Raw genomic sequence first — 24,774 nt, forward strand, 5'->3', positions numbered from 1 at the left:
TAGCAGAAATATAAAACATGTATTATTTGATGATTGTCAACTGCCAAATAATCAACAATTAATATTATTATTTAAACAATTTAATGTTAACAATGTTGCTAGACTAGATATATTATCACAACCCAAACAAATGACTCATTCTAATTTAACACGACATCATTTAAAAGGATTTCAAAGCGTAAACAATTTAGTAATTTCTAATAATTTTATAAATAATTCAATGAATGATTTATTACATGATTTGACAAAATTAAAACGATTAAAAATCATCAACAATGAACTGAAAGAAATACCAGATAATTTTTTCGATAAACAAATTAAATTAGAAATTTTACAAATCGAAAAAAATGATATTAAAATTATAAAGAAAAATCTTTTTAATAAACTTGAATCACTCAGTGATTTACAATTAATAGAAAATAATATTATGACAATTGAAGATAAGTCATTTGATAATTTGGTGCTACTTAAAAGTATCAATTTAAAATCAAATATGATAAAAATTTTATCAGATAATATTTTTTTACATCAGCGTAATATTGAGACAATAACTTTAACACTAAATGAATTTTCTAATAAGTCATTATCTTCAAAATTATTAATTAATAAAAATAAACTTGTAACATTTCATCTCAATGAAAATAGAAAAAATTTAACAACACTGCCAAATAAATTTTTAGCAAATTTGCATGAACTTAAAGTTGTTTATATTAATGATAATAATTTAATTTATTTACCAGAAGATTTATTTTTAAATTCAACTAATATTAAACATATTTTTTTACAACAAAATAATTTAAATGTTTTACCAATTGGTATATTTTTGAATTTAAAAAGTTTAGAAAAAATTGATTTATCAAAGAATCAAATTGAAATTATTCCAAGGTTTGTATTTTTACATTTTTTTTTTTTTATAAACTAATAAAAGCTAATTATATATTTTGTAAATTATAGAAATTTATTTGATGATTTATCATCACTTGAAGAATTAAATCTTCAAGGTAACAAAATATATAAAATTGAAATGAAAGCATTTATTGGTCCAAAAAATTTGCAAACAGTAAATTTAGCATTCAATAATTTGACTCTTTCATCATCATCAAATAAAACACCATTTGAAGATTTAATTAATATTCGAAATCTGGATCTATCAAATAACAAAATATCCCAACTGATTCAAGATTTAAAAGAATTAAAAAAGCTATTAACATTAAATCTAGCATTTAATGAATTCAAAATTTTAAATGTAAGTAATGTAAATAATTAAATTTACTCAAACAATTTATTTAATTAATTTAAATTAATTACAGATGCATGAATTTATTTTCACTAGTGAACTCATTTACATAGACATGAGTGATAATAAAATAAAAAACATATCATTTGATCATATTGACGAAATTTATTGGCCAGATATAATTAAAAGAATTATTCAAATTAAATTATCTGGCAATCCATTAAATTGTAATTGTAATATTAATACATTATTACTATATTTGAAAGAAAAATTAAAGCAAAAGGATAAAAATTCAATAATTCTAAATGTTAATAATTTAATTTGTGATGAGCCAAAAGAATTGCAAGGATCTTTTGTTGAGGGTTTAGATTCAAGTTATATAAATTGTCCAATTGTTGATAATAATATTGTTAATACTCCTGTTAACAATGCTGCTAATAGTTCTGTTAATAATCCTTCTAATAAACCTAATTATAATGCTGATAAATCTGTTAATAACACTTCCAATAATATTGCTAATAATAATGATGATAAAAATTCAGATACATCATCAAACAAGTGGTTAATTGGTAGTTGTATATTTTTATCAGTAATAAGTATTTTATGTTGTGTTGTAATTGTTATTTATCATTTTTATCATCATGAAATTAAAATATGGCTTTATGATAAAAAATTGTGTTTATGGTGGGTTACAGAATATGAAGTTGAAAAGAGTAAAAATTATGATGCATTTATAAGTTATTCAGATAAGGATAGAGATTTTGTTATTAACAATTTAATAAATAAATTAGAAAATGGAGGTCAATATAAGTTGTGTGTACATTATCGTGATTGGCCAGCTGGTGAATGGATACCTGATCAAGTTATACGTTCAGTTATTAATTCAAAAAGAACTGTTGTTATATTATCTAAAAATTTTTTAAGTAGTGAATGGGCTAAATTAGAATTTCGTACAGCTTATTGTCATGCTATGAAAAATAATAAAAAAAAAGTTATTATTGTTATTTATGGTGATGTACCATCTGCTGATTTACTTGATGATGAATTACGTGAGTATTTGTATATGAATACATATGTTAAATGGGGTGATCCATGGTTTTGGCAAAAATTAAAATATGCTCTTCCACATTGTAGATAGAATTGATTTTTTTCATTTTTATAAAAAGAAAAACAAATTATTTTTAAGCATTTATCTTGTGAAATTTATATTTTTTTTTATCTACTTTTAATTGAAGATTTAAAAATAAATATAAGTTCAGGTTTAATATATTATTTTGATGGTGTTTTTGAAAATATTTTCTTTTGTTAATTATTACTTGTTAAATTTAAAAATTATTTATTGTAAAATTGTAAAGGAAAATATATTAATTGGATCAGCAAATAGTTGTAAGTTTTTATTTGTTTTATTGATTGGTTAGATGAAATTAAAAAATAGATAATGTTATTAATTTATCTTAATAAAAAATAGTAAAATTGTTCTTTTAAAACTGAATAAATTATAAAAAAATTATTTTTTATTTTAATACATTTAATGGATTCGTCATGAAAAATTATAAAAATTTATACTGTTGCATTATTAAAAGAAAACAAGACATTTTTATACTTAATCTTGATACAAAAAATAGACAAACATGATTTCAAAGAAAAAAAGAAAAATGATAAATAGTTATGTTGCTTTGTAATAATCATCAGTACAAGTTGTATAAATATGCCCTTCAGAAGTCAATGATTCAAGTATTTCATCAACTTGTGGAGCAGTAATATCATTTGGTAATTTTGATAGAAGATCATTTTTTTCAATACCATCTCCATCAGAACAATCACGAATAATTTGTAAAACAATTGAAGGATATTTACCAAGTCCATGAATAACAACATCACCATGACCATTTACATTTTCTGTACCATTTTCTGCACGTTTATCTTCACTAAGTGCTAAATCTGTTATTTCTAATAAATGTGAATAAACTTGACAAAGTTTGTTTACTGGTTCCATACATAATATAAACAAATGACGACCAAGATCAGCTTGTTCACGTACTATTCCAATTATTCTGACATATTTATTAACTTGAATACTATCATCTCTGTCTTCAACTTCAAGCCAACGTATTGCTGTTATTTTTCCTATTTTAATTTAAAACAAAATTATTATTAGTTGATGTATATTGATAAAAAAAATTAACAAATGATTCATCAAAATTATGGTTACCTGTTTGATCCTCAATTTCATATGATATTTTTGTTGCAACAATATCAATTTTACGAACAACTGCATAAATACATACATGTTTAGCTGGATGACCACCAACAGTAAATTTATCAGGTGTACCTTTGTACAATTGTTTTACTGTAACTGGTATAATACAATTACTTTCTGTTCTTCTATTCTCAACTGCTGGAGTTGGGACTGAATATGATTCATCCATATATCCACCATTGTTCATTGATGTATTATTTTTGCTTTCCCACATTTTTATCAATTTTTTATTCAAAATATATTTAATCAAAAATATCAATTAGTAGTATTTGATTATTTAACAACGAATTAAATTATTTTTCTTTTTTTCTAACGGTTTCTTTTGTTTAAAAAAAAATTCGACAACTGGTATTTCGTGAACTGCTGCCTGCTGGCAACGAAATGCAACGAAATGAAAAAAAAAAAAAAATAATTGCGTTCTTTCGTGGTGGCTATCTTTATTTTTTATAGATCCTCTCTCTTACTTTTTCCCCTTCTCTGAGGTCTTTAGAAAAGAGCAGCATATAATACAGACCAGGTCAGAGAAGGATAAAAAAATTTAAAAAAGTAAGAAAGGGAATAAAAGTAAGAGAAGGACCTCTATCCGACATGAAAGAACGCATTCAGTGTTAATTTTTGAGGCGAGATTTTCTCAAGTTGGCAAACAACTGGATCAGTTAATACCAACTGTTAAAAAATTAACAGCGGTTAATTTAAATTTATATTAAAAATTACATAAGTAGAGAGCTTAAATTAAAATAACAAGAGGAATTAGTATTTCACATTATAAAAAATAAAATTACAGTACAGTCTAAAAAAATTATCCAATCTTTTTATTCGTAAAATTTTTAAGAAAAATATTATAGTAATAAAAGAATGATAGTTAATTTTTTCGATCACCTGATATTGGTATTTTTTAAAATGATATCTTGGATTAAAAATAAATAGATCAACTTAATTTTGCCTTGGGCTAATGAGAAGCTATTTTTTATGATCACGTGATTGTTTGGTGGCTTTATTTTCCCTGAGGGTATTTCGATAAAAAAATCACCTGATTTTTAATTAATTTATATAGATCAGTCGTTGGTGATTTTTATTTAGTTGTGGGCATTCAACTAGTAACGAAAAAAAAAAAATGTTTGAAATGAGTCGACTGTTTATTCTACTGACAATCTTTTATACTTTGGTAATGTTTAATTTTTTTTATATATTTTAATTTTTATTATTGAATGTTTAATTAATTTTTTTTTATTGTTCTCTTATTAGATTGTTATTAATTCATCTTCAGTTGTTTTTTTGCCATCTCCAATCCAAATAAATACGCAGCCAGCACATAATGAAGACATATTTGTAGATTTAAAAATACGTGCTGGAAAAATAATAGATGAAATACAACCAATCATTGGAAATTTCAAAGAAATATTTGATTCAATTTATGAAAATTATAAGAAAAATATAACGACTGAATCAATGATTTATTTGGATGAAATTAAAAAATTTAATAATTCAATTAATGAAGTTTGTTTTGAAGACGGTTTTCAAAAAATGTATTCAGATTATCTTGACACAATTGACAACATAACTATTTGCTTCACACAGGAATTACAAAAATTTAAAGAAAGAAATATTCCAGTTCATAAAGTAATTATGATCAAATTATTTTTTAATTTTAATGTAGCTAAAATTTTTGATAATAATATTACTTTCTTTTAATTTTTTTCAAGCTTTATCAAGAAATGGCTAATCGAATGGATTTCAAGTGTACTTATTTTGCTGAGGTATTTAAAGGGTGTAAAGATCCAACTGTACTAGAAATAGCAGGAATGATGAACATCTTGGAACGTAGAAAAAATGATATGTTGAAAAAAAATTTCACAAGTGAAATTAATTATACACGTTCAATGTTCATTAAATGCAATGAAAATTCAAAAATTAATCTTGATAAATCATTGCGTGTTGAAGCTCTGGAAACAATTAAATGCCAAAATTTAACAACAATTTTTGATAAAATATTTATGAATATATATGATTTTTTTATTTTTAATTCTAAAAATGAAACGTTGAAAAATTAAGAGACAATAATTTGTTGTTCAATAAAACGAGATATAATTTAAATGAAATTTTCATTGTAAAAAATGATATAATTATTTTGTCTAAATTTTTAAATATTCTTGTTAATTTAAAAATAAAATTATAAAATATTTATATTTAAAATGTAATTAAATCAAATGATGAAAATAAAAAAATATAAATTTATAACACATAAAATATTTATTTTTAATTCCTTTTCTTTTTATTTTTTCAATCGAATTTATTGATATTTTTCTTATCTGCAGACTATTTTTGACCTAGTTTGATAAAACTTGAAAAACATTTTAAAACTGACAAAGAAAAAAAATACTAATTACAAAATAATTAGTATTTTTTATTGAAAAAGTATTTGATTAAGTAATTAAAGTCTACTTGTAAATTGAAGAGAAAAAATTGAACAAGAGAATTATTTTACTGCTGTCCGGTAATTCTATTATAACAGAAAAAAAAAAAAATAATAATTTACAGGATAGTTACATAATTGAGATTGTTTAAAATTTAAATATATATTTTTTCAGAGTGGATAATATTTCGCATTAATGACTTAAAAATAAAAAAAGCCTAGGGGCTAATGTTGGAAATTTTTTTGATAAGAAATCTATTTTAAATTACAGTGTATCCATTTTTGATTTATATAAGCCAACGATAATTTATTTTAGCTTACTTCTAATCGACATTCAACAGTTGTCAAGGAAAAAACAAAGTCATGAATTTAAAACGATCATTTATTTTACTGATAATACCATTGTATTGTCTGGTAAGTTTTTTTATTTTATATAATTTTTTGCAAATTGTTTTTTAGATGATTTTAATTTTTTTTTTATTCATCAGATTGGTCTGGTTTTATCTAAAAATATTCATCAAAATCCTTCGAGTCTTCAACCTAATGATTTTATCCAACGTTTATCTCGAAATCATTGGTTACAAAATGCAGATAGAAATGTTAAACAAATTATGAACGAAGCACAACCACTTATTGAAAGTTTATCATCAGAATTTAATTCTTTATATGAAAATTATAAAGAAAATATGACAAATAAATCATTGTATTATTTGGATAAAATTAAAGGATTTAAAACTAATTCAAATGAAGATTGTTACACATATGGGTATCAAGTTATGTATTCAGCATATCTTGAAGCAATTGATAACGTGACTGATTGTTTCAAGCAAGAATTACAAGAATTTAAGGAAAATAATATTCCAATTGATCAAGTAAGATATAATAAATTTTTATAATTTTAAATACTCAAATGTAATTATAATAATTACATTTTAATATAATTTTTACTTTTATTATTCAAGGAAATGAAAAAAATAATTGAAGATATTGACTATGAGTGTCATGATGGATTTTTTTTGGGTTGTAAACCACAATTACCTTTATCAGAAATAAATATGATGATAATGGAGCTGGAAAATACAAAAGACCAGATGTTAAAAAAAGATTTTACTGATGAAATTAGTTTTACAAAATTGAGTATTGATGAATGTACTGAATTTTCAATCGTAAAACTTGATGAATTATTGGATAATGGTGTATTAAAAGCAATTGAATGCAAGATAAATTCAGAAAATTGATAAAAAAATGATTATAGACCATGGTTTTACTTTGAGCTGTGTTTATAATAATCTTAAATAAAGTGCTCAATTAACAGTTTAAAAAAATAAAATACAAAAAATGATTATTATTATTAAAATGAAATAAAATAAAATGAAAAAAAAATTACAATATTATTTATTTTCTTGATGATAAATAAATAAATTTTTAGCTACATAAAAAATATTTTTATTGAAAAGATTATTATTATTTTTTTTAAAAACTGATGCACCTGATTTTTTAAATATTTCGAAAAAAAAAACATTTAAACCAAGGTTATATAGTTTGATGATTATAAAATAAATATATAAATATATTTCAAACAATAATTTTGTTTTTATTGAATTTTTTATCACACAGTACGTATATTATTTTTTATTTTTCTCTATTTGTCATCTTATCATAAATAACTTGATAGTCAAATAGAAAAAAATAAAAAAATTTATAGCCCGAGCTAACACTTGTTTCTTATCATTAAAAATTCCAAGTATAAAAAAAAGCTCCAGGGCTTGGTTTCAAGTATTCAGTCTGACTTGTTAAAATTATTATTAACATTTAAAATAATATTTCTGATTTATTTGTTTCGATTCGACATTCAACAGGTGACAAGGAAAAAATAAAGTCATGGATTTAAAACGATCATTTATTCTATTGGTACTTTCGAATTGTTTAGTGAATTTTTTATTTTATAATAATTGTTTGCAAATTGTTTATTAGATGATTTTAATTTTTTTTATTTCTTAGATTAGTTTGGCTTTATCTGAAAAAATTTATGGAATTCCATCACACATACAAGATGATCAATCCATTCAACAGTTATCTCTGAATCATCGTTTGAGAAATGCAAAAATAAATGTTAAACAAATTATAAATGAAACACAACCACTTCATCAAAATTTATCATCAATATTTAATTCTTTATATGAAAATTATGAAAGAAATATGACAGATAAATCATTGTATTATTTGGATAAAATTAAAGGACTTAAAACTAATTCAAGTGAAAATTGTTATACTTATGGGTATCAAGTTATGTATTCTGCTTATCTTGGAGTAATTAATAATGTGACTAATTGTTTCAAGCAAGAATTACAAGAATTTAAAGAAAATAATATTCCAACTGATCGAGTAAGATATAATACATTTTTATGATACTTTTAATTTTAATTTTAATATAATTTTGACTTTTATTATTAAAGGAATTTAAAATCATAATGAAAAATATTAATTATGAGTGTCATGAATTATCGGATTGTAAACGACCAACTTTAACTGAAATAGAAAAAATGATAACAGAACTGGAAAATCATAAAAATCAATTGTTAAAAAAAGATTTTACTAATGAAATTGATTATACAAAAATAAAAATTCATAAATGTACTCAATTTTCAATAGAAAATCTTGATACATTATTGGATAATGGTATATTACAAGCAATCAAATGCGATATTGATTCATCTTTTTAATCAAGAATTTTTAAAGCTATGCCTGTATTAATTAAAAAAAAATTATTAAAAAAAAAATTATCATCAAACTAAATAAACTGTAAAATTTATATTCAGATAAATTTTTTATTTGACTGTCTCAGTTAAAATTTTATTAATTAAGAAAAAGAAAAAAAATAATGAATTCTTCACCAATTGAAAATGAAATATTAATTTTCGCAAAAATAAATATAAATATGTTTATAATAAAATTAAATTAAACATAAATTATTTAAAAAAAAATAAAAAATTATTTCAAATCAATGTAATCCAAATAATTTAACAATAAACAATTAAAAATTTTACGTCTATTCTCTTTATTTTTGTGCATTTTATAATATTAATAATTACGATAATAAAAAATTTTATATATCGCATTTTAATCAATTAATAAACATCCTATAAAAACAATTATTACAAAAAAAAAAAAAAACAAAAACTATCAAAGCGTCATCAGTTTGTTGTAATAATTAAAATTGACAATAAATTACAGCATCAACATAATTTAAAAATCTTATTTTTATAATATTGTTTACATCGTCAATGAATTAATTAATAATTTATTTATCTCTAATTCTTTTTGTTTAATTTGGCTATTATTAAATAAATGATATTTTTTGTGCATTATTTAATATTACTATAATAATAAAAATTTAATTTAATGAATCAATAGATTCGTTTGGCTTGTTTTTATCATAATCATCATTATTTTCAATAAAATTAGATGGTAATTCAGCTTTCATTGCTAACTTTAATGCATTTGTCCATTTTTTTTTGTCTTCAGGTGTTGTTGCATAAAGATAATAACATTTTCTTGAATGATGTATTTTAAATGTGCCAATTCTATCTTTTGGACTAAGTGCATCTTCATCTGGTAATTGAGCACCTTCAGTTAATGTATAACCAGGCATTGGTGTTGCTGTTAATGCTTGTGTATCATTTACTGAACGAAATGAATATAATACAAAATCTGTATGCAAAGAAAACCATCTTTTTTCCCATGCTTTTGTTGCTTGTGTTTTTAATAATAAATTACCAGATAATACACATGATTCATTTGCTGATACACATAATAAACTTGAAACTGGACCAGATGTTGATGATGACGATGATGATGATGATTTATTTAATGACTTTGTCCATGCATTATAACATAAACGACAAACTTTCATTTGTTTATTAACTTCAAATTCTATTTTTTGGTTTAAGCATTTATTACATACAGTACTACCACATGATCTACAATGATGTTTTCTTTTAATAACATTAAATATTGCATCACATACTATACAACGATTACTATTATTATTATTGTTATTATTATTATAATTAACATTATCATAATCATCATCAACATCAAAACTATTAATACCATTTTTTTTATAATTATCAGTTATTTTTAAGCTAGCTTTTCTCTTGACATTATCATCAATTGTTTGAAATAAAGCATCAAGCCATGCTGTTTTTTCTTCAATTGATTCAGTATATAATTCAACATTTTTATTACCATCTCTAATGTAAAATGTATTTGCAATTTCTAAATTATCACCCTCTGTAACATGTAAATTTTCAATATAAAATTTAGCACGTAAACGATATGGTGGTGTACGTGGTGGTATCAGTCTTATTGAACATAATAATAATATATCATTAAATAGAAATAAATATCTATCTTGATGATCACCACTTCTTGCTGATATTTTAACAATACGTCCTTCTTTAACAAGTTCACGTGAACGACTGACTAGGTCTGTTGCATGACGAATACTTTCTTGTATTTCTAATAATTTTTTAAATTTATCAATTTTTTTCATAGCTTCATTTGTATGATTTGCAGCAATTGATACTAATTCTAATGCTTTTTTACTATCATTATAATCTGGATTATCAATATTTAAATTACGTATATAATCTTTTAATAATAATTCATATCTTGGTAAACGTTGTATTGGACATAGCATATGATGTGATAATGTTAATTTACCACATATATCTAATTTTTGTATTTCATTTATAATATTTGCAAATTTTGGTATTTTTTGTTGTAATGTACTTATTAAATTCATAGCATTATCAAAATTTTTAACATATTCAGTATACATTTTTAAAAATGGTGCTCTATATTTCATAATATCACCAATTCTTGGCTCGTTATTCCAATTATTAATACGTATTTTAAGTTCTGGTAATAAAAATTCATTATGTAAACTATATATTGATTTAATATTTGAAAAAATTTTTTGTACTGTTTCTTGTGAAAACATTGGATGTGCACGATTTTCTTGATCAACTCTAAATTGAAATACTTGATCAATTAAATATAATATTTCAACATATTTTATTTCAGTCTCTAATAATTCATTTGCAATATTTTCAAGTTTTTTTAGTCTCTTTGTATCATTATCAATATTTTTATCAATTATTTTAACATTATCATCATCTTCTTGTATTGATGATATATCTATTTCAGATGAACGTGTTTCTTCTGATTCTTCATCACTTTCAGATTCACTCAAATCATATGAGTCAGATGTATATTTACTAGATGTATTACTTTGTGTTGTTGTTACTGAGTATCTGAAATTATTTTTATTTATAAATCACATAAAAGTATTGATAAAATATTTAAAAGCTTTGCAACTCATTTTAAATTATTAATAGAATTTTTTTAAAAATAAATTTATATTTTTACCTGTTACTTCTGTACTCGATGTGTGATACAATGGATTTTCTTGATGGTACAATATTGTCAGCAACAATAGTGTCATCAGTTGGACTTGATGCAGACATAATAAAATGTTTAAATCTTGGAAAACCAGTAAACTGCATTGAGGAATGTTTTGTATATTTTTCTTGTTGTTCATCTTGTTGATTTTTTTTTTTCTGTTGTTGATCATCAATACAATTTGAATCTGAATCTTGTGAATTACCATCATCACTTGTTGCACTTACAGAATCACGTTCATTTTTAATTTTATTATAATTATCTAGTATTGTTGTTGTGGTTGTTGTTGTTGTTGTCGTTGTTGTTGTCGTTGCTGTTGTTTCATTTTCATCATCATCATTTTTTTCTAAATTTGTATAAAACTTTGAGGTAGATGTTGTTGTTGTTCTCGAACCAAACATTTTATGCATTTCGATATTCAAGACCAAAATTTGTCTTCAATTGATTCTATTAATTACTGAAAATAACAAAAAAAAATTATTATATTTTTAATATAAAAATAATAAAATATTATATATTTTTTTTCTATTTTTTATTCATCAATTATCATGTTTATTCAATGACTTTTTTAATTGACGATAATAATGTAAATAAAAAATACAAGATGACAAGCAACATTAGCATCTTTAGTGTTAAAAAAAAAAAAAAAAAAAAAAATTAAGTCATAACAACGTTCGAAGAGCCAGCTGTTCCAGTTATAAATTAAGACAAGATATATTTTTATACTCATCATAAAAATGCGATTATAATAGCTCCTTTAAATCATTGAATAATATTCTTATAAATGCATTAAAATTGTCGTTGTAATTGAGTTTTATCAATGACAAAAAAAAAGGATAAAAAAACAACAACTTCAGGGTTAACAAGTAACAATAAATAAATGAATAATCATTCGAAAAAAAAAAAAAAAAACTACAAGTTAACTTGAAAGGAAAGAAAAAATAAAAAAGCTATGCCAGCTGACTGATAATAATTTACTCCAATATAAAACCAGGAAGTACTCATGATAAATCCATGCTTCTGATACCTCCTGATAATTCAATAAATAGAATCGAAAAAAAAAATATATATATAAATAATAAAAACTAGGCGGGGCACTTGATAAATTATTATTAAAATCTATATAATTTTATAAATTTCCACTATCAAAAAATAATCAATATATTCATCTAAAAATATAAATAAATAAATAATACAATAATTATTAATATAAATTATTTAATGACATGATTAATCATAATTATTTTTACCTTTAAATATCAGACCCATTGATGAAATATTTTTATTTGACAATTGACACTGGTATTATTATTTATCTTGTTGATAATTTATTTTCTTTTTTTTTTCATTATTAATTTATTACACAAACACATAATTACAATAACAATATGATAATTTTATTATCAAATAACGGTATGAAAAAAATACTAGTTGTGATTATAAATAATATAAAATAATAATTTAACACTTGTTTGATGAACTTGACAATAAATCTGGATAGTTGAATTAAAAAATTGACAAAAATAGTAATTATATATCACCAAAACATTAATGTACATTTGCTCCAACTTGTTCAACAGTCACCAGTGTCACCACACACACACAACATCATATTACTGTTATCATCATCAGCATCATTATTATCATTATTATTGTTGTTATTTTTAAACTGCGTTGCGGTTGAAGCGACGTCTCTCCTTTTGATGTTAAAAAATATATTATTTCTTTTTGATTGTAGTTTAATTATTATTAATTTTTTTTAAATGTTTGATAATAATTCGCATATTTTTATTATTTATTTGATTATTAAATGATTGTTTATATACGACAACAAACTATGAAGACTCGTTGATTTTTTTATTATTGTCATGAATTATGATGACACTATTTGATGTCATATCTAGAGTATATTTTACAATTATTTCTAAAAATTATAGTTCAGGGAATTATGATTTAATTATTTATTTAATATTGTTTATTTATATTTTTTCATATAGCTTTTCTTGGAATGCAGCCATTTTATTTTTCCTGACGTGAGATTAGGGCTTAAGTCAAGTAGCCGGTGTTGGGTAAATTCAAATTAAAATTGGACAAGTTGGACCTGCTTTGATCTGCTTGGACCTGGAAGTCGTAAAACACATTTAATTCTGCTTGTATTCATCCTGATTGCTGCACTTTTTTTTGACCTGCATCAATGGTATCGTTTCATTATTTCATTATTTTATTTTCATTCATTCATAATATTTTTGCACGTTTATTAATTTACTATAAAATTATTCATCAAAATTCGTTATGGTGATGCATTTTATCCCACAAAAATTCCTTCGTTAATGGATAATAATATCGGTTATTGTTGTCAACATTAACAATAATTAATAACAATTATTTTTGATATTATAATTATTAAATCGTATCCGCAATTAAACCCTAATTTTGCGAATTTTTATCTGTTTTTATCCACCTGATAAAATTGGATTCCCAAATTTATTTTGACAATAAATAGATGAATGAAAAAATGAACATTGAATATTTGATTGATTGATATTGCTAATGAGTCATTAAAAAAACAATAATGACAATTGCAAGCATTTAATTGTTATCTTTATTTGTCAACAATAAATTTTTGCCCACCGAGAAACTAACCTATATTTACGTGTTTCTTTTTTTTTTTTTTTACAAGCTCGATTAAATTCGATACTCATAAATAATTAAATAAACAATATATATTATTTATTGGATCAACGTTTGATCATTGACAATTACAAAAAAAAAGATAACTATTATTATCTACGTACCTCTTTTGTGCAACTCGTTTTATTATCTAAAAATATTTCAAGTTAATATGTTAATCTAAATAAATATTTAATGGTATAAAAAAATAGTATTTTGCTAATTAATCCCTAATAATCAAAGAAACAATAGTAAAATAATTTTTTTTTAAACTAAATAAATTAAACAAATGCTTTGTATGAAAAATCATTTTTTATTTTGATATTCTTAATGGACTAATTATGAAAAATTAACTTAAATTGTTACATTATGAAAAGTAATAAAGGCACTTTAATCCCTTATGATACAAAAAAAAAAAAACCAATTAAATTTCAAAGAAAAAAAGAAAAATGATAAATAATTATGTGGCTTTGAAATAATCATCAGTGCAAGTTGTATAAATATGTCCTTCAGAAGTTAAAAATTCAAGTATGTCATCAGCTTGTGCAGGAGTAATATTACTTGGTAATTTTGATACAAGATCATTTCTTTCAATACCATTTTCTTCATCAGAACAATTACGAATAATTTGTAAAATAATTGAAGGATCTTTACCAAGTCCATCAGTGACCTCATTATCATTTACATTTTCTGTACCTTGTTCTTCAAGTAGTGCCATATTTGTTATTTCTAATATATGTGAATAAACATGAGCAAGTTTCTTTACTGGTTCCATATTTAATATGAAAAAATAACGACCAAGATCAGCTTGTTCACGTAGACTTCCAATTATTCTGACATATTTATTAACTTGAATACTATCATCTCTGTCTTCAGTTTCAAGCCAACGTACTGCTGTTATTGTTCCTATTTTAATTTAAAACAAAATTATTATTAGTTGATGTATATTGATAAAAAAAATTAACAAATGATTCATCAAAATTATGGTTACCTGTTTCATCATCAATTTCATATGATATTTTTGTTGCAACAATATCAATTTTACGAACAACTGCATAAATACATACAAGTTTAGCTGAATGACCACTAACAGTAAATTTATCAGGTGTACCTTTGTACAATTGTTTTACTGTAACTGGTATAATACAATTACTTTCTGTTCTTCTATTCTCAGCTGCTGGAGTTTGGACTGAATATGATTCATCCATAAATCCACCGGCTCCATTAGTAACTGATGTATCATTTTTGCTATCCCACATTTTTATCAATTGTTTATTCAAAATATATTTAATCAATAATATCAATTAATAGTTTTTGATTAATTAACAACAAATTGAATTATTTTTTTAACGTTATTTGTTGTTGAAAAGGAGTAACAAGTTAGCTTTAATACTGAACACGCTCTAACCTGCACGGTGCACCACCAAAATAATAAATAATAATAATTTAATAATTTATTGTTAAAGCGGTGTGTGTGTGTGTGTGTCAGTTATCAAAATATAAATATAACTTTCCAACCAAATAACATGACTAATTAATATTATTAACATTGTTAAATTTTATTTTATTTTCAAATTATATTTATTAAGATTTTAAAATTCAATATTTACAATTTTTTTAAAACAATATTTAAAAAAAAAAAAAAAAATCAATACTGTATATTGGGGATTGTTTAAAAAAAAAAAAATGTAACTGGAATAAAAAAATATCAAAGCAAGCTAAATGATGTAAAATAAAAAATTATAATAATTCATTTTGATTGTAGTTAAAAATATATCAGCTTTGATATTTAGTCTATTTGATGTTTATAAAATCTCATGATCATGTCTATTCATCAGGAATATCATATGAATATCCCATTGAATTTAAAAATAATATTGCCAATCCAAGAAACGTTGTACCAGATAAATCCCCAAGTGCTGTTAAATAAGGTATCGCTGAATTATCAGGATCAATTTTAAACCTCCACATTGCATGAATTAAAATATGTGCAATATAAAGAAGTAATACAATCTAAAAAAAAAGAAATGATAATTAAAATTTATTTATAAATAAAATACCAATTAGAAAAAAAATAAAATAACATACTTGAATAAAAGCAATCAACATGTAGCATAAAACAAAATAAACATGAAGAGTTGATTTCGATTGTTTAATATAATCAGCAACAAAAATAAAAACAACTTGTCCAGGTATTCCCATTGCAATTAATAGTCTTGCTGTTTTAGCATATGGAACTGTAATAAATAATAATTTCCATTAGATTGATAAATAGAAATTAAATTAAATTAAATATTTACCTCCTTTGAAAAGTGCTTTCCATGGTGAAACAAAAATTTTTGAATTTGGTGGTAAAATTCCCATTAAAGATGTTTGATGTAGTGTCGTTGATATTCTTGATGCTTGTACCGAAACAAGATTTCCACCAATGCCATTTATTATCGGTTGAAATATAACAAAACCAGCTAGACCTTCAACTGCTTGACTGAGTATTAAACCACTCAATCTTCATTGAAATAATAGGAAAATAATTATTAATAAATTAGCATAAAAAAATGCATTTTGAAAAATTTATTTACCCAGATATAAATAGAGCTGATAGTACTGGTACCCATCCAGATGTTAAAATATTTCTTGTGTATTTACTCTTGAGACAAATCCAAATCCAAATTGGTAATATTAATAAATAAAAACTAATAATTGCATAGATTATCCATATACCATTGTCATTCAAATAATTATATAAATTTGATGCTATCAATGATAATACACTTATTGATACAACATCACCAAATGATGCTGCAAGTGGTGTTGCTAAATTATCAGGATTCATTTTAAATTTATAAGCCAACATAATAACAGCAATCATTACCAAATCTAAAACAAAAAAAAAAAAACATAAATAATTATTAAAAATAAACCATGATGAAATGAATAAATGAAAATATTTATAAATAAAATTTTGATTATTATCATGGTACTGATAAAAGATGATCTTTGATATTTTCAATGTTAAATAAATATTATTATCACAAATGATAAAAACAAATTACTTTCAAATCAAGATAATATTTATTTATTTTATTTTTTAACTTACCAAGTATAAAGCAAGAACTTGTTGCTGTACATACACTTGATGCAACAACAAGTAATGCATGATTCCATAAATATTCACCACTTATTGCAGCATGTGCACCAGTTGCAAATATTGATACAATTATTGCAGCAACAATTGCTTGTACTTGTACAAGTGCTAAATTACCAATAATCATTTTAGTTAGTTCACGACAACTAGCCATATTTCCAAGATTAGCTTGTGTACATAATCTTGATGCAAGACACATATCTAAATTTCCTTTTAATCCTAATAGTGAAGGAACTAGAATAAATAGCTGTGATACTTTTTGAAAAACTGTCCATTTCTGTGAAATAAAAATATTAAAAATATTTTATAAATTTAAAATATTTTTTATTAAATATATCATTGATGAAATCTTATCTAATTTGATTAAATCATTTTGTCATTGTGTCACGTAAGCAAGTCAAATAAATAAAGAAAAAAATAAATAAATAAATACCAATTGATAATAATGAAAAATAAATTCAAATTGATTGGCTTTATTATTTGAAAATTAATAAATAATATTTACCTCAACTGTTGCTAAAACAAGACCAGCACCAATTGTTCCAATTCCAGCAATTAAAAATGGTACTGATATTTGTAGTGCAGTATGTTGCCATCTTTCATTAAGTACACTACGATTTCTTACATCAGAATTATCTGGTGATTCTGGATCTGGATCAGAATTTGTTGCTGATGATAGTGTTGCTATTGAACAACCACTTGATAATGAACCATCATGACCTAAAAGTGGTTCATACATTTTTTATTTTTAATGTTTACTAATAACATTATTTTTCATCATGTTTTTTTTTTTTTTTAAATTATTTTTCATTGGCTGGACTTGAAAAATTTGTGAGATACTTTTTAGGGGTTATCACTTGTTGCAATAATAAAAAATTCCATTCGTGTTATCATTAAATTTTCCCTACCAACTTTATATCAATTTTTATTATTTTATTTACATGTTACTTGAATTAATGACACTTGTTTATTGTTATTATTTATTTACTTCATGTATTTAAAAATAAAAATTTAAATTTTTAATTATAAACAAATTTTATTGGTTAAAAAACAAAATCATATATTGATGATTGTTTTTTGTTATGATATATTTATCAAAGGGAAAAAACAAACAAAAGAAATCAATCATTTAAAATATTGAGTAGTTTTAATTACCTTTTTTTTCAATTGCAATAACAGTGTCCTTGGAAACAATGGACTTGTCATTGTCAATTTCATTTTCTATAGCATAACATAACTCATCCTTTTTTTTTGTTGATGCCATACCAATTATTGGAATAATAACTGTATTTTTTAACGGTTGATTATTGTTATCTCCAATAACTTGACTATTTGCCAATTTTTCATTGTTTTTAGAATCCATTACATTGATTTATTTTAGGGCCTATTGTCTAGTGATACCCTGCAATCTGTGCTACTTGAAAAAAAAAAATACAAAAATACAATAAATATTAGAGAATTTTATTTTATTTATTGAAATTATTAACTAGACATTTACATATATTTAAAATATAAATTTTTTTTTCAAGTTTACTGTCGGCACGAGACTGATAAGATTATTGTTGTTTCACTTGACTATTTACAAATTCCAATGCCCACTTTTTTTATCACTTAATCAGTCAATTTTTTTATGTAAAAAAAAAAAAAAAAAAAAAATACTTTACCAGTACAATTGATAAGAATAGTTTTTATTTTATTTTATTTTTTTTTTCAAATTTTAAATATTAAAATAAATTTTTACCTTGTGTGAGTGACAAGATTCAGTCTGCCTGGATCAACCTGGGGAAATCTTGTGTCTGATCTTCCAATGACAGACGACAGTTTGATGGATCTATAATATTTTTATTTTTTTTTAATTATTCATAAAATAATTAGACATTCAATTACATTTGTTTATCATTTTTTTTTTTAATCAGTCAAGTAATTGCATGAGTATTAAATAAAATTGAAAAATAAAATTGAAAAAAAAAAAAACAGGATATATATATTTTTAATATTTATAATTAAATAATTTGAATAATTGTTGTTATTAAAATACTGATGACTGATGATATGAGGAAAAAAAAAGGAATTAAATTTATCTTACCGAGGTTGATACTGGTGAAGATTGCAGAGGTATTTTCTCAGCGAGGAAGTCCTTCCAGGGTCAACCTGCGATGACCTCGCTTTCGTTTTGCTTATTCCTGCCAGTCTTAATCTGCAAGACCTTAGTAAATATTTTTTTCCTTATTAAATTATCGTCTATAATGAATCATAATAATTTAAATAATTTTATTTTACCCTTTAAATAATTCTAAATGATTGTACATATGTTGACTAACAATTTCTTACTAAACTTAATTGATAAAATACAATATCACAAATACTCCAAAAATTAATTGATATATTTTTTTTGTTAAATTAATAATAAGTGGATTTTTAGATCACAGACGACAAAGTGTATTTATTTATTAAAATATTTTATTTATTTATTTATTTTGGAGTTAAATTTAAAGTACACTGTGCTGGTTTTTAATGCCAACGAAAATATAGCACTGATTTGTTCAAGTTACTCCGAGATTACGTATAAAAATGTGTGTTGTCACATCACGGGAAAAGCCCCTGGTGGTATCACGTTGTCCAAGACATTGGGTGGATTGTGGCGCCCACGTGATTGTCATATTTTAACGATCAAAAATGACACTATATGTTAAATTTTTTTTTTTTTTTTATCAATAATTTATCAAGTTTAAATCAAGAAAACATTAATTTTTCTTTTTTAAATTTAGATATTAAAACGAGTAATAATTATTATAAAAATTAAAAAATAATTTAGTTGCTGTTTAACTATATTTATTTATTAGAAATTAATTAAAAGGCCTAAATTTATAAATAACTTAGGGAAATTTTTTTAAAAATAGTAAATATAGAATTGAGAAATATAATTTTTCAATTTATAAAAATAACTTTGTTGATTAGGAATTGGGTCACATATAGCGAAAATCGAAACAATTATTACTGAAATTTAACAGAATTATTCTCTTGATTATTGTTGAGAAAAAAAAAAAAAAAAAGATTGGTTTTAAAAATAATACTGTCACTGCTTGTTATCAATTTGATTAGTCGATTGGATATTGGAATGTGAATGTAAGTCATTGACAGATGTTGAAGAATCATTCTTATCATTGTGCGATTCATAAGGCCAATAAAAAAACTTGGATATATATATCAACTAACAACTCAATTTGAAAAAAAAAAATAATCATAAATATATTTTTTTTATTCTTATTTAATTGAGGCATTTTTATAAAATATAAATTTATTTTTAAATATAAATTTTAATGAAGAAATTAATTTTTTTATAATTTTATTTATCTTATCAGTTTTCTATATATTATTTATAGAAGCGATTGGTAATGTAAATTAAATTTTGCATTGAAAAAAAAATTAAATAAAACGTGCAATTCTATTGAATAAAATAATAACTTTGAGGTAAATTATTTTACCTTGAAATAATTATTGAAAATAAATTATATTAAAAACTGATAGTTGAAAAAAAATTTACTGGGTTTTTATAAAATTTATTTGACATGCAAATCTTAAGTTAAATTATTCAAAATGAAAAAGAAAATTTGATTTATCGAAATTTACAAAATTAACAATATTGAGATTTTTTTTTTTAATTGTTGCTGCAGATTTTTTTTATATTTTATTACCCTTTCAAATCGTCAGGTATTTTTCTTTAAATTTTCACGTCATTTAAGCTTGCGTTGAATTTTTTCGTTATAAAAAAATTACATCAAGATGCATCTACTTTTTGATTAAACTTAAAACTCTTTTGTATACTGTTTTAAGAATATATTCAAATTGAAACGGGGTCGTAGATCGAAAATCCACACTAATTTTCACCTGGGATTTTTAGTAAATAAAAAATACAGCTGCATTGACTTTTGATAATTCTATAATTATATTGTCTAGACTTTATTCGACTGTAAAATATGATATTAATATTATACACTTGAAATTAGACACCGGGGTATTTAGAAAAATAAAAAAATCATTTACGTCAGACAGACACCAAGGGTCATCCAAGAATACACGTGTCACGATAACACTTTAAAAATGAAAAAAATATACAAAAAGTAGAAATCAAATTCGTATCATCATATCATCTTATTTATATTGAGACACAACATATATTAAATTACGTTTATCCAGCAAAATAATATTCATTAAATTTTCTTTGTTTTTTTTTAGCAAAATTTAATTTATCTCAATTAATTTTTCTAATATATTTTTCGATAATAAAATAAATATTGAATTCAATTTTATTCTCTCAAATAAATAATTAATACAAAAGAAAAATAATTTCTCTATTTCCATGTCAAATTTTTGAATTAATTTTTACAATGATTTTTTATATATATTTTTTTTAAAAGTCATTTAAATAAATAAACTTACTGTCTTTTAAAATACGGCTCAATTAATTCCAATGTGTAAAACAAACTGTCAATTTTATTAAATAATAAAATTTTCCTTTTATTTATCAAAAATCACACAAGTTTTTTTAAAAAAAAAAAAAATGTTTATTATTTTCTTGCTCACATTATAATCATTAGGAAGCATATATATTTAAATTATTTCAACGTAAAAATAATTGAATGAAAAACAATAAAAATTATAATTATTTTACAATATTTTTAATATTTTTTAAGATAAAAAAAAAGTACCAAGACAATTGACTAGAAATTAATAAACGAACAATAAATTGACCGTTTGTTGGACACGTCTACACTTGGCTGTTTTATGTAGGAAAATAAAAATATATATATAAAAAAAATATAATGACTTTTTGTCGAGTAATATATATAGCAAAGTGAAGAGCGAGAAGCACATGCTATGCAATACTGAAATGACGTGAGAGGAGATCGAGGAGACACGTGCGATATGATATCTCTGATAGTGGGGGGATATTTTATTTGATAAGTATTTATATTTTGATCTTTATGCAGATGAAAAATTGATATTGTAAATGTAAATTGAAAACCATTTGATAAAATCATGAGAAAATAAATTGAAAAAAAAAAAAATTCTCAAGATAAAAATTTAACTTAGTTAATATTCAAAAAATATTTATCATAAAAATATTATTATCTTTTATTGTTAAAAAACAAAGAAAAAGAATGTACTTTTTTTTTCCTTATTTATATAGTATTTAAATTATTTTTTTCCTGTGGAAATATATATTATTTCTTTTCGTTTTTAACAATTCAATTTTCTTTTGATTATTTTCCGGATAAAAAAGGAAATTGCGTGTAGGAAATTACATGATGTTATGTTAGATATATAGTCAATTGATAAACCAAGTTTGGTGATATATCTACAAGTGTATAATTTAAATGACAAAGATGATTGTAGACTTTTATTTTTTTTTTTTTACTGTTGGATTTATTATTAATTTTCGGAAGAACGTAGATTTTTCAGTTGTATTTTTTATTTCTTATTTTTTTTGTTAAATTAATGATAAAACAATGACGGGATATTAAAGTATTTTTTTTTATTTTTTTTTTTATTGTTAATACTGTTGTTGTTAAAAAAAAAAAATAAGAGACTACGAGCTGTCAAGTTTTGATAAGAAATTGTATCCTCAAGATTTAAAAGATAATAATGATTAATTATTTTTATCACATTGACATAAAAATGACAAATATTTGATAATTAATAATATTTAAATTATACTGATTATTATTGAGTAATATTTTTTCAAAAATAATATTTAAAATTTTTACTGATTTTAATTAATTTGTGGATATAAAAATTTAATTGGTGATTAACCTTCGTTTGAGATATGGCGCGAGTTTTAAATTCAAGAACACTTTGACATACATTAATAAATTATTTACCAACACAAGTGATAGCTTTGAAAAATTCAGGCGAATTTTCCGGGTAAATAAAAACAAAGAAAATTAATTATTTTATTATATTAACTTGAATTGAAATAAGCTACTCACAGATTTATTAAACAAGTATTTTTCTTCTCGAAAATAATGCTGTCCAGCGAGCAATAAAATTTCACCATTGATTTTAAATACAACAGCTTATAAATTTTATTTATTTGACAGTAGATATATATACACAATTGTGTCAAGAAAAAACGTCAAAAATTTGAAGGTTTTTTTTGTGTTAAAAAAAATTAAATAACAACACTTTGATATTGCTCGGAAATAAATATCAAACTGATCAAAATTTAATCAATTACTTTAATAAATTTCTTGAATATAAAAAAAATATTTATTCAGATGAATTTAAAAAAATTTTTAATCAGTTTAAAAATGAAATGAAATAATAAAATTATTTATTTATTAAATACATTAACTTACCTCTTTATTAAGTAGAAAAATATAATCTTTTTTTTTTTGTTTTATTTTTTTTTAATTTACGCACTCACTGCGTTTTAAATAATAAAATAAATAAATAAATAAATAAATATGCAATGAATGAGTTTAATTGAATAAAAGAAATTGTTTAATTGTTATTAATTGTTGTTAATTTTTTTTGTTTTGTTAATATAATTGTTGCAAATTTTGTTTACTATTGAATTTTTATTTTTATTTATTTATTTGTTTACGAGTCAATTATCAATTATTAAAAATTATTAAATTTTTTGTACAATTTGATTAATGAAAAGTTATTAAAACTGGACAATTATTGTCGACTGAACTCGATGAACAATACTGCTCATATGACGAGCAGAAACTTTCGATAACAAAGTTATAATTTCCCAGTTTATTTACTCACTTTAAACATTAATTATTTTATCACACGTGATTTTAATATTACAAAGAATTATTTACTTAACAAATACAAGTGTAAATGTATTTAATGAAACACAGATGATTAAAAAAATTATGTTGTTTTTTTTTAAATTATTTTTCATTTGTAACTAATATTTGTAGATTTTATACATCAACAAATATTTACACACATGATAACAATAAATTAAAGAATTAAATATAATTATTTAACATTGAAATAGTGTTTGAATAAATATTAATTAAATTTCATAACTCACCGATAGATTAAAAAAAACAATTACTAGCTTTTTTTCTGATAATTATATTGTAAATAATTATGAGAAATTTGATGAGTGTTGATATCCGGTGGACACGTGAAGTATTAGATGAAAAACAGATAAATAAATTTTATTTCTTGGATAAATTATTTACCGATTGTAAAAATGATTATTTAAGTAAATAAAATATTTATCACATTTTTTTTTCCTTGTTGTAATATCATCACGTATCTTCAAAAGAAAAATACTTGGATAAAAAATATATATGAATTTGTGATAACAGTTTGTACTCATGCAACATTGTTTAATAAATAAATAAAAAATTTTTTTAAACAATAAATTATATAGAAAATAAAAATAAACACAATTAATTATTTTAAATCATTTTTTTTTTATTAAATACAGCTTTTTTTTAAATTCGTTGTATACATACAAATTAGTAACACAAAATTATATATAAAAAAAAAAATTGTCAATAATTTATTGTAAAATTGTTGGAATTTAAAAAAAAATTAATATTTAAATACATTGA

At 22.4% G+C, this 24,774-nt stretch overlaps 6 protein-coding genes across 16 annotated transcripts in view; 2 read left to right on the plus strand and 4 right to left on the minus strand.

The window, feature by feature from the left end:
• Nucleotides 1–325: 325 nt before the first annotated feature.
• Nucleotides 326–2,375, plus strand: LOC122856488 (toll-like receptor Tollo; the record flags this gene model as incomplete). Its single annotated transcript, XM_044158162.1, has 3 exons — nucleotides 326–460; nucleotides 533–763; nucleotides 1,569–2,375. Coding segments are annotated over 3 exons (1,173 nt in total), but the record flags the coding sequence as incomplete, so codon positions are not given.
• A 528-nt stretch (nucleotides 2,376–2,903) lies between these two features.
• On the minus strand, nucleotides 2,904–3,743 carry LOC122857898 (replication protein A 32 kDa subunit-like). The gene is made up of 2 exons (XM_044160368.1): nucleotides 3,450–3,743; nucleotides 2,904–3,364 (listed from the first exon to the last, which is right to left on the minus strand). The coding sequence occupies exons 1-2, from the start codon at nucleotides 3,709–3,711 to the stop codon at nucleotides 2,904–2,906; spliced, it is 723 nt and encodes a 240-aa protein (XP_044016303.1). The 5' UTR covers nucleotides 3,712–3,743.
• A 4,749-nt stretch (nucleotides 3,744–8,492) lies between these two features.
• On the minus strand, nucleotides 8,493–13,007 carry LOC122857900 (FYVE, RhoGEF and PH domain-containing protein 4-like). The gene is made up of 3 exons (XM_044160375.1): nucleotides 12,627–13,007; nucleotides 11,344–11,833; nucleotides 8,493–11,228 (listed from the first exon to the last, which is right to left on the minus strand). The coding sequence occupies exons 2-3, from the start codon at nucleotides 11,784–11,786 to the stop codon at nucleotides 9,305–9,307; spliced, it is 2,367 nt and encodes a 788-aa protein (XP_044016310.1). The 5' UTR covers nucleotides 11,787–11,833; nucleotides 12,627–13,007; the 3' UTR covers nucleotides 8,493–9,304.
• Nucleotides 13,008–13,176: 169 nt separating this feature from the next.
• The window catches only part of LOC122857899 (Down syndrome cell adhesion molecule-like protein Dscam2), a 125,517-nt gene continuing 113,919 nt past the window's right edge, over nucleotides 13,177–24,774 (plus strand). For all 4 annotated transcript variants that reach the window (XM_044160373.1, XM_044160370.1, XM_044160374.1 and 1 more), the window contains exons 1-2: nucleotides 13,177–13,281; nucleotides 13,374–13,573. The gene's annotated coding sequence lies outside the window, so the exon portion shown is untranslated. The remainder of the gene's footprint in view (nucleotides 13,282–13,373; nucleotides 13,574–24,774) is intronic.
• On the minus strand, nucleotides 14,340–15,523 carry LOC122857903 (replication protein A 32 kDa subunit-like). Its single transcript, XM_044160385.1, has 2 exons — nucleotides 15,038–15,523; nucleotides 14,340–14,952 (listed from the first exon to the last, which is right to left on the minus strand). The coding sequence occupies exons 1-2, from the start codon at nucleotides 15,303–15,305 to the stop codon at nucleotides 14,507–14,509; spliced, it is 714 nt and encodes a 237-aa protein (XP_044016320.1). The 5' UTR covers nucleotides 15,306–15,523; the 3' UTR covers nucleotides 14,340–14,506.
• On the minus strand, nucleotides 15,590–24,350 carry LOC122857901 (solute carrier family 41 member 1-like). 8 transcript variants are annotated; one of them, XM_044160382.1, is made up of 10 exons: nucleotides 23,551–23,914; nucleotides 19,278–19,397; nucleotides 18,933–19,022; nucleotides 18,347–18,608; nucleotides 17,697–17,911; nucleotides 17,144–17,468; nucleotides 16,626–16,923; nucleotides 16,347–16,552; nucleotides 16,135–16,283; nucleotides 15,590–16,059 (listed from the first exon to the last, which is right to left on the minus strand). In XM_044160382.1, exons 4-10 carry the CDS (start codon nucleotides 18,552–18,554, stop codon nucleotides 15,874–15,876), a joined length of 1,587 nt encoding a protein of 528 aa, XP_044016317.1. In that variant the 5' UTR covers nucleotides 18,555–18,608; nucleotides 18,933–19,022; nucleotides 19,278–19,397; nucleotides 23,551–23,914; the 3' UTR covers nucleotides 15,590–15,873. The 8 variants fall into 8 exon arrangements, with proteins under 8 accessions (XP_044016317.1, XP_044016318.1, XP_044016311.1 ...); XM_044160383.1 differs by having other exon boundaries at nucleotides 15,594–16,059; nucleotides 18,347–18,605; XM_044160376.1 differs by lacking the exon at nucleotides 23,551–23,914 and adding an exon at nucleotides 21,632–22,197 and having other exon boundaries at nucleotides 15,599–16,059; nucleotides 18,347–18,605.

Source organism: Aphidius gifuensis, linkage group LG5, assembly GCF_014905175.1.
Source record: "Aphidius gifuensis isolate YNYX2018 linkage group LG5, ASM1490517v1, whole genome shotgun sequence".
Classification (NCBI taxonomy): Eukaryota; Metazoa; Arthropoda; class Insecta; order Hymenoptera; family Braconidae; genus Aphidius; species Aphidius gifuensis.